Raw genomic sequence first — 11,231 nt, forward strand, 5'->3', positions numbered from 1 at the left:
CGCATGTTTAATCATTTTGTCAAACAATTTTTGGCATTTGAAAGAAAAACACTTTCTTTAGAATTCTGCTATGAAATTTGTAAAAAACTGTCATTATTATTAGTTTATTAAGCACAAGGTGTCTGAAATGGAACTATCAAGCTACAAGATTAGAACCCTTATTTAGTTCCAGTTCTGTAGCAAAAAGTCAGCTACAGAATGTCACTAAACTAGGTGTACAGCTCTAGGTACTAATGGTATATCATATAACACTGTGAAGGTTTAGTACTGAAAGTTTAAAAACAAGGACTATAACATTTAAGCAGCAGAGTGCTCTGGCAGTCTATTGATGTTGACGAGACCCACCTGCCAGAACTTAAGGAAGAAGATCAGAATGCAATCACTCGAGAGCTTGCTACGGAGTTAGATATTTTGCCATTCCATCAGTCATGCTATGCCTCACATAATCTTGACGTACAAGTTCAATCGCTGTGTACTGCATGAGCTGACTTAAGCAGATAAGGAGAAAATTCTAGACCAGATCATCACTCGTAATGAAAAGTGGATTTACTTCAACAACACAGGCCAAAAAGGGAGGTTGGTCTGCACCCGGTGAGGCCGTTGACAACGTCGCAAAGCGCAATTTGACCAACAAAATGATCAGGCTTTGTGTCTGGTGGGATTGCTGTGGTATTATCCAAAAAGATTATCTGGAAAAAGGTACAACCCTCGACAGTAAAGTGTAATACGAGATACTAGTCCGTGCTGACGCTGCTATCAAAGAAAAATGTCAAACTGAAATCCGGTGCAAAAAAGCTAATGTTCCATCAAGATAATGCAAGAGCATATGTGTCTGCATTCACTGACTGGATTCTGTACAGACTCAAATGGGATCTTTTGTCACACCTATCATATAGCTACGACATCGCTCCTTCGGACTTCTACCTTTTTTGACACTTGTAGCTACATCTTGCTGGTGCTATTTTCCATTTTGCACAGGACATCTGAAATGAGGTTGACCTGTGTTTGGACTTGTGGCTGCCAAGTTATTCGGCCGAAGGCTTTGAAAAACTACCAAATTGTTGGCAGAAAATCCTATATTTGGATGCCGATTACTACCCACACTAAAAGTACTGCTTTCATGCCTTTTTTTTTTTTCCTTTTAACTTTATTAAAAAAAAGTTTGTTGGCGGAAAACTTTTATTACAATCAGCTATTTAAAATAGCCAAATGCCCTAACTTTCCCCAGCAATTTTACAATAAGTATGAAGAAAATAAAGCCTACTCAGTGGCCTGTTGTGTTACCATTCTTATACAATATATCTAGGCTATTTTTTTCAGTGAAATAATGCTCAGTCATGGATACCCCAAAACAACAAGCCTAGGTAGCGCAGTAGGCAGCATGTCAGTCTCATAATCGCTCACTTGAGTAACGTATCTATCTGGGTCATCGGCTATTATCAGTTGGAATAGTTATTTAACCTTCCAGAACATGCGCTTGGCAATTTTACATGAGCACGCGTGCATTGTATTTTTTACGACATCCGTTATTGGCACGAAAAATGACAGGAATGAGTGAATATTGATAATAAATTTGTTAAGAAATAAAATATTAATCTTATTATTGCAAAATACAAATGATATCATATTCAAATATAAGTAAATAATTTTTAAGTTCTTATGTTAGTGAGATGGAAATGCAATGATGTATTTCATTATAGAAAATTTCAAATTTATTATTTAATAATTATATTTTAAAATCGAAGCCAATTTTAATATTCATCAAAGGCAAGTATAGACAAATAAAAAAGGAAAACACCTTGGTAGGAAAAAAGTAAGTTTAGCATTACTTACTTCTGAAAGGAAATTTACTTCTTACTGGTTACAAATACGCACTTTAAACTAACTTTAATATTTTTATTTATTTCCAAAAAATAGAAATAAAAGAAAATAAGGAATGGAAATCGCTATTGTTCTCCCATCCAAAGGTTTCCTTTTCTTCCTTTTCTTCATCAGATAAATCTTGAATAATGTGAGCATAATCAGCTGGTTGCACATATTTTTTTTGCCATGAAAATTCATATAAAATTTACAGAGCCAAATATATTCAAATTAAAATAATACACAGCAATTAATAACACAAAATTACAAAATATTTGAGGAAAAACATATTTTCCAAATTTTCATCTACGACCACACGCGTATCGTAAATTTTACAAAAAAGCTGCCATGTAGCACAAAAGCACAGTAAAAAAAAAAAAAAACGGAAATGACTTCCTGTTGGCATATTCCATGATGTGAGGAAGGGTAGAAAGGAGGAATAGAAATGACCTTCAGATGTCTCAGCTTCGATATGTGAAAAATGTGCATTAAAAACTGAATTTGTCATAAATTTTGCACATACGTGCGTGATGGATGAACCTCATTGTCAAAACTGACAAGAGCCTTTTCTCAAAATATAAAAACCATGCAGGAGAATAACCCCCAAGCAGTACTTGTTTTGAAGCATTTGCAAGGAAACAAGTGAGTGTTTTATGATAAAAGTTTGAGAGAGGATGGCAGTAACGCTTTTGCAAGTGATAAAAGATAACATTGAAGAAAGTTCTAAAATATACTCGAGCTCACAGAAAGCTTATAAAAGTGACAAAATAAGAGCTGCTGATATCGAACTTTCAAAGTTAATCATAGGTATAACTTTGTGGATCTGGACACCGGAGTACATACACAAAAAATTGAGTGGCTGTGAGGATAAGCCATATTGCAGAATAAAAGATTCATGAGACAACGCAACTTACATTTAGTTTATATTCTTATACGGCTGAATTCATGTGCATATGATGATCATAGCATTATGATGATTTGAAAGCAACGACTTCCAAAATACGATAGCACAAGAGCTCATAATTTTGAGTAAAGTCAGTAACTATGAAAATAGAGAGCCATTTCAGGTCAGATAAGGATATTCTGGTAGGAGCTGAATGCTACGTTGGTGATAAGGCAGGAATCTCTCAGCTAAGTGCACACATGAAATGAAGGAGTCATTTAGTTAAGAGAATATCTGATTGGATGATGAGAGAACTAGGGGACTATGTGAAGAGTGATCTTCAAGTGAGAGTTCACAGGCCATAGAAGGCTCGTTTCAGACCATACAAATTTAGAGTAATTTTCTGAAACAGTTACGAATGGAGAATTGAAGGTAAAATAAATGGTTACAATCAATGCAAACTTATATAAAATGTTAAAGCAACTCACTGGAAGAATATAAAATAATAAATTCCAATTGTCAGTATAGTTATTAAATTCCTTGAATATTAGGAATAAAAGATATTAACTTTTCCATCTGCATCTCTGTTTATCTACAGTTATCAACGTACCTAATTATCAAATAGGTAATTTTAGAAAAATCTTTGTTGCCAAATATTTTCTTAGGTTCTTGGAGGGCCTTAAAAAGTTCCATGAATCTTGTGTTAGTAATGCTACAATTTCCAGCTTGCAAATAAGTTTTGTTATTTTTATTTAATTATTACCTTTAAATTTTTAAACACGGAGACTCTGATCCAGTTCAGCTTTAGTTTTATACGTTTCCTTAACATTTATAATAAAATGACTATCGGAAAATCCAGCTGGTAAGTTCATTTTGGAGAAAGATAAAAAAGAACCACAATTTTTGTGATACTAACAATACAGTACCTTATAATGATAGCTACTTAGAAACAGAAAGTTAATGTGATAAATATTGCTGTTAAAAATGTAACAACCGAAAACATAAAAAATGGATACAACTGCTAACTAGAAGAATAACTTCAGACTAACATCCAGTTAAAATATGTCTGGAAGGTATTTGTCAGAGTGCATATCATCACTCTGAAAAAAATCTTCCTTAATACATTATCTTCATTTCGTGACCTAAACAAAAAGGTTTCTTTGAGTGAATATTAATTTGATATATATTGTTCACAAATACAGAATGCATGTTACTGGATGCAACACTATATAACTTCCATTTATCAAGCAAAGCAACGAATTTTTATAAAAGCGATTTTGAAAATATATATAGATAGTGTATACGATTTCAAGCTTGAAATCTATACTTCAGTCACTAAAACGAAAGTACTATGTTAAAAGAAATATTTCATCAAATGAAAAATGAAATACATATCTCTCAAACTGTACTTTAAAAATTAAAAAAAAAAAAAAGCAATGAGAGAAAGCGATAATCTTTTATGCCTAACATAAAAAAATAGGAGTGCAATGAAGCATTTATCATAAAGTAATTAAAATTAACAGTCTGTACTTACTATTACAAATACATCTGAGCTTCACATCCAGTGTCTTAATAACAATCAAACAGAATGAAAGCAGAAGGAGAAAAAAGGATACATATTCACTTTTAAAACTCAGTGTAACCAATAAAGCATAATAATGATTAACAAATTTGCATAAAAATTAGGGAAAAAATTGGAAACATTTTAAGTTCTTTCAAAGTTATAATCAAATGTAAATGGCAATACCAATATAACATGATACACATCATATACTTTAAATGTCTTCATAGTTTGTGAAGCGAAGAAAATCCCAGAGCACATACAATTTTTAAATAAGAATTCCACCATTATAGGTCAATTTGGAATAAATATATTATGAAAGTCGGAAAAACCATAACAATAACATGTTTTACACTACTTTTTAATTGCCTGCAACACTTATTTCTCAAAAAAAAAAAAAAAATTGCAAAATAAGTATATTAATTTGATACAAACTTTAGACCGTTTGGCTGAAATATAATCTATTAATTTCTTGCAGAAACATACATTTATAATGTTCTTTTTAAAAGAAATCATATACTTGTTACGGCTCCGCAGAACCAAATATCCATCCTGATAACCATTTACGCGGACATCTCACAATACAACAACTTCAATACAAACGAATATTCATACCTAGCAGTAATGCTATGCCTTTTCATGTCTGATTCTGTTTGAACTTGCCTCTTTTCAACCTTTACACCGAGTTCAATACGACAGACTTTAAGATCTCGAAACAAATGCAGACAGCACCGAATCAAACAATTATCCTCGGACGCCGGTTACATTGTTGCCAAACGTATTTGAAAAATATTGGATTACAAAAGGCGAATCTACTTCGTAAAGGTGAAGGCCACAAAGTTCATTGAATCGGATCGTCAGTTATTTCCAATCATTTCTACTTACGGTACTTTGAATACGGTGCTAAAACTGCCAAGGCAAACCCATTTTTTTTTAAAAGAAAGATGAGGGTATTGAAATTGCAAGCTAAATTTGATTCGCAATGATAACTTTAAAAATGAAATCCAAAATTTATTCTTAAAACTTATATTTACCTTTATTGGCATAGGAATCATTAAAATTATGTAACACAAAAGAATATGACTTAAATTGTAGAATTTACCTCCATCATTTTTCTATATTTTCAAGTCCATTTCAAATCCATCAGCTTTATTAGTGTTGATTCTGTCAAGTCATATCATACAAATGAAGGAACTTTCATAACTTTCTCATACCCTTAGATTGCAGTATCCATATTCCTCACAGATTCAAAGACCAAAAGCATGTAAACTTTGGAACCGGTTTATCGTTTTTGATTGCTGTGATAAAATAAAGTTATTATAAGGGTCAGCCTTCAATTAAGTAGTAATCGTGTTTCTAAAATTTAACTAAAATATCCATTTCATATCATTTTTATAAAATGTAAACATAATACACCAAGGGATCCTTAGAAAATAAGGAAACAAGTTGTAAAGCTATGTTATGCGCATCAAAACTTCAAATGAAAGAAAATTTGAATACAAAATGAAAGAAGCTACTTTTGTTTGTTTCGATACCCTGCCCTTTATAAAGTAGTTAACAGTCGATGTAAATATATGTTTAAACTTTCGCATAACACAGAAAAAGGATACGTTGTAATGAGCGCTTTCAAATCATTAGTGATAAGGGTTAGTAGTCATAATTGGTGATAAACTGGTACTCAAGCTTTCTTTGTAAAAAGTTCTAATTTTCTCGAGGCAAGCGTGGGGCAAATGAACCAGAACTCCTGAATGTTCTCTGCTAGAACTTCCTAGATTCGTGAAGTATGTATTTTTGCCACCTGTTAAATTTTCTAGTAAATAAAAAGAGTATGTTAGCTTAGCATAAGGGTTATTAATATCTATAATAAAATCTTGTTCGATATAATTTATAAAGTAATTAACATCCCTGTAAATATATGCTTAAACTTCCGCATAACACTTTTTCTGTATTTCTGGATACGTTATAACGAATGGTCGGCATAGCGGATATTAAATTAATACTTTCATCATTGATGTGGCTTTCATAACAGTCTAGAGTTATTTTAACAGAATGGTAGTTTCGATAATGTTCAATTGTACTAAAATTACCAGCACGCTTAACTTAAAATAGAAATACACAGACATTCACCATCCAAGTCAGACAAAAATTAAATGCGATAGACGAAAATCAATTATTTTGCCTAAGCACTGCATATTTGCATGAAAACTAAAGAGTCCCAGCAAGATGCTCTAAATAATATCGAATGATTATTGTTCAGGCAAGATTTTTAATAGCTTTATAAGCTTTTCAAAAGTGAATAACCGAAGAGATTATTTGAAAGTTTTTCGTACATGATCCCAAACAATATTATTGTCTAGAAGCTTCTTGAAAAAGTTGAATTCTTTTTTGAAGCTTTTCATAAATGCTGTTTCTTAAAAAACATTTTATATACATTTGTATTAGAAATTTTTCATGTATGTTTCTGTCTAATCCCAGTCTTGTCAAGTGTTCGTCGAATAAGATACTTATTTCAAGTGAGAAGTGAATAATAATACATAATTAATAAGAGTTCATAATACATGAATGTAAAAATTACATAATTGTAGCTTACAACTGTGAGGTGCAACCACAAACTCTTTTCCTAATTAGAATGTGAGAAAGCTAATGAAAATCTTTCGACAAAGGAATTTTCTTGAAGCAAAGAAAATGATCAATATAAATTACAGGAATTTTCTTGAAACAAAAAGAATGGTCAACATAACATTTTGAAGAGCAAATGAGGATATTTAAAAAAAATTTACATCTAAATACTTTTCCGACACCAAGATCAGTAAAGGGTTTGTAAAGTTATTCAGAATTTGAACTGATTTAGAACATCATAAATTTGCATACGTGTAAAAGAAACATTTAAAACCGAAGTAAGTAATTGGAAGCAAGTCAGTCTTAAATCAAATAATTCTGTTTTAAAAGATTTCCCTAATGAAAAATCCATTATGAAAGGAGGAAAGCTTCAGCCACTTCTTTGGAATTTTGAGAAAAGCATGTGTTGAAGCCCCCGCGGATAAAAAGTTTCATACATGCTAATCTGCAGACATTGGTTAAAAAGTTAAGAACCTTCATAGCCAAAAAATTCTAAATTATGCTTCAATCCCAATGGATCTAAAACGGGCTCATTATCTACTAAAATGAAGAAAAATCTTCAAACTTCCCGAATTTTGTATTCAAAATGTTAGACACTTTGTATTTAATTAAATAAAGGAATGTTTTATCAATGATCATGTTGCGTCCGCAATAGATTGAATGCACAAATCCAATAAGAGGTTAATAAAATTTATTCTTATCAAAAGAAATATAACAGAACGCTGGGATTTTCCTCAGAGATATTCGCACAAGTGCTCACAATATCCCGCAGTAATAATCAGTAGTTATACTTTAAACTACTAAAAACGTTACATAGAACGCAATGCACTGGACATTTAAAGAGAAAGCTAATTGGATCAACAATAACAACAGCAGCTGAGTAAACAACTGAGCTGAGATATTCTCTCTTTAGCCTTTTACAGCTTACAATCGGTCGCGAGAAATTTCTAGTAACTTCTACTTCTTGAGAGTTCGGCAAAGTAATAAGAGGGTGTAATTAAGGTTATAGCTAACGCAGCAATCAGTTAAATTTATTAAATTTCAGTACAAATTACGAGATGTTCATTTACAGGGGCGCAATGTTATGAGTTTTTAAAAGTTATGAAAAAGTAAGCATAATGACATGCAATGGACCTATAGACAACATAAATGAGTTTTTTAAAAAAATTTTTATTGTGGAAAGGGGACCGGTTTCGCCTTGAAACCAGCGCCCGTCTAGAGCATTTAAGACTAGACATTTGCTTATTTATCTTTACTTTGCTGAAAAGTATCTGAACGTAACCCAAATTGCAGATTATACTATTATATAGTACAATCTGCAATTTAATAAACTATAGTAAATTACTGAACAACTAACGAAGTAAGTAATATTTGCATAAACACGCATTTTTAATTATAAATAAAAAATTTAAAACAGGAAACAAAAAAGTATGAGACAAAAAGTAACTAATAATGCACTAAATTACTTGCATAAAACTATGAAATATTTTTAAAAATGATGTTTAAAACTAAGAAAATTATATGTAAAAATAAAATAAATTAAGATGCATACAATTATTTTACTATGAACTAGAAGCATGAGAAAAGCGACCGCTAAGAGAAGCATAATAAAAACGCAACTGTGAGAGTTTTTCGGTGTGCTCTGTGTCTCTGTAAAAAATAAGAAATGTTTTCCCTCTCTCAAAAGCTCCATAAATCCTCATCTTTGAAGCCACTCAAATTAAAATATTGTGCAACTGTTTACAGCAGTGATCCGAAAGCAATAAACACAACTGCAAAAAAATCTCGCGACTGCGTCATCTGATACTTTCTTCGATGTCCCAGAGGGGCGGTGGTTTCATACTGAAACCACAATGAAAACATTCAAAATTAAAAGGGTTCCATTACTTTTTTTTTTGTGAACTAAGGACATTTCATTACTCATTGATGTCTGCTTATAAAATATATTGTGGAAAAATTAAAAATTTTTGGGTTTTTTGTTTTTAAAATGGGTCAAAAAGAGTAGTGTGCAAAAGAAGATATTTTTGAATGATTCGTATCAATTAATGGATGCCCAGAAAGGTTTGCTGCTGCCATCTGTTATCAGCTTTAAGAAGTAATTTAATTTTAACAGCGGTTTCGAGGGGGAAAAAACCAAATTTTCTAAATTAAAAAAAAATGTTGAAAATGCGGTTTCAAAGCGAAACCACCGCCCCTGAAAGGGTTAAATGTTAAATGCACGTGCTGCCGTATTTTTACTTTCCTTTTAGCTTTCTTTTAAAATTTCTCTCTCGCTGTATTGCACAGGGAAATAAAACAATTTTAATTATAATTCTACTAAAATTAGATATCTAAATGCAAAATTCGTAACACTGTCCCCTTTCCAATGACTGCACATTCTGAGCAGTACAATCCCTGGACAGGAAGCCATACTTACAACTAAAGCATCAATAATACAATAATCAATATTAATAAACATTACAGTACAATAAAGAACAACATAAAAAACAACATAAACAATAATTGCAATAAATAGCTTAAAACGAATCAAATACTAAATCAATAAATGAGTTCACAAATTTTAGAAACAAATAGGATCATGGTCCTATACGTTTTACATTATAGACTATGTACTATGGCCATAGTAAGAAGCTAGCCTGTCGTAATGACTTTGGGCTTAGAATTCGATTGCTTACGGATCCGAAGTATGATGTCGTTCAACCTGTTTAGGACTGTGTATGGACCAGTCGAAGGTGACTGTAGTTTAGGATAGGGTCCTTTCTCTCGAATTGGATTCTACAACCTCAACTTGTCTCCTTCTCTGAATCGATGTCCTGTAGCTCTCGTGTCGTATGGGGTTTTCATCTTCTCCGTCGCCAAGATGACTCGCTTTCTTGCAAAATTGTGCGTCACTTCAAACCGTGCCTGGAAATCTTGAATGTACTCCTCAGACGATGAAGGCGCATCCGGAGGGCGACCAAACAAAAGATCAGAAGGCAAACGAAGATCACTACCGAAGTGCATCTGAGATGGGGAATTTAACCGGTAGTCTCGTGGATAGCACTGGAATAATCCAGTAAAAATAAAGGTAACTTCTCCTAGCCGTGTTAGTTTCTGGAAACCACCAACTATAGATTATTAAGGATGATTCGATTAAACTTCTCTACTATGTCGTCTAACTGCGGATTTTGTCAATGCCGTAGCTTGCAGAGTTGTTTCATTACAGCCGAGGTAAAAATTCCTTCCTTGACCGGAATGTAACTGAAGAGGGACTCCAAAGCTGGAAATCCAATACTGTGTCATCACCTCTGCTACTGTGACAGCCTGCTGATCAGGAGAGGGAAACGCTTCTGGCTACTTGGTGAAGTAATCATTGACAGCAAGGATGTATTTGTTGCTATCGGCAGTTCGTGGCAGATGTCCCGGGATGTCAAAGATGATACGCTCAAAAGGTGCTTCTACATTGTAACGTTGTTGCTTGCCTCGGCTGCTTTTCTTTGGTCCTTTCCGATTCGGAAAGGCAATGCAATATCAGCACCATTTTTCACGTCTCCTCTGCATTAATTCATTAGAAGTACTCGCGAACTCTCTGCAGAGTCTTCATTATTCCGAAGTGGTCTCCTGTAGAGCTGCTATGTAGCTCTTTAACCCCTTAAGGACTCGCGCGGAGAACTAAGCGCAGTCAAGGGACCGGATCCGTTGACATGGATCGTAGCCACCGGCCCGCGAATTTTCAAAAGTTAAGCCTAATTTTACAAAAAAAAAAATCGTATAAAATCAGCATTTTGATATTATAACTTCAATTTTTGAAGTTGCGTATTTAATGTACTTGTTCTTAATGTGCATTAATATAAAGAATATCACATTAATAGAAATTAATTAAACAAGCAAAATACTAAAATCATAACTATACACACAGAAATAAATAACATGAAAACATGAAAAAAATTACAAATACGAAATTAAAAAAAACTAAACAAGAATTACCTGTAGGTAATTAAATTCCAGTTTAAAAATTCTGCTGTGTGTGAAATAATTCAAAACAATGATCGACACACAGTCCTACATTGCATATTTTGCACTCAAATTACGTTGTTTCCTTTCGCGTTTTCTTGGTTTTAGAACGCATTTTCTCCTTCCTTTACTACCTTTTACGTCAAAGTAAATTTTCGGAAAATGTCTTCCAGTTATACGAAAATGGGGAGTGTCCGGTTATTTTGGACAATTTTTTAAGTAAGGTCTCTTACCCATGGCTAATGGAACGAAACTGACCATAACTTCAACACATGTCCCAAAACTTCTTCAAAAGACACCCAGAAATATTTCATC

At 32.8% G+C, this 11,231-nt stretch overlaps 1 protein-coding gene across 2 annotated transcripts in view; it reads right to left on the reverse strand.

The window, feature by feature from the left end:
- The window catches only part of LOC118186139 (uncharacterized), a 104,206-nt gene extending 99,081 nt beyond the window's left edge, over window positions 1-5,125 (reverse strand). Inside the window, exons 1-2 of one of the 2 annotated variants that reach the window (XM_085818599.1) lie at window positions 4,920-5,125; window positions 4,278-4,311 (exon numbers count right to left, since the gene is read on the reverse strand). Coding sequence is in view for 1 of the 2 variants with exons in the window: in XM_085818596.1 (XP_085674722.1) it covers window positions 4,920-4,945 (26 nt within the window). In the remaining variant the exon portion in view is untranslated. The remainder of the gene's footprint in view (window positions 1-4,277; window positions 4,312-4,919) is intronic. The other variant, XM_085818596.1, reaches the window with a different exon arrangement.
- Window positions 5,126-11,231: the final 6,106 nt, after the last annotated feature.

The sequence above is a fragment of the Stegodyphus dumicola genome, chromosome 6, assembly GCF_044657685.1.
Source record: "Stegodyphus dumicola isolate Sdum_Otavi_A_Nest chromosome 6, ASM4465768v1".
In the NCBI taxonomy this organism is placed as follows: domain Eukaryota; kingdom Metazoa; phylum Arthropoda; class Arachnida; order Araneae; family Eresidae; genus Stegodyphus; species Stegodyphus dumicola.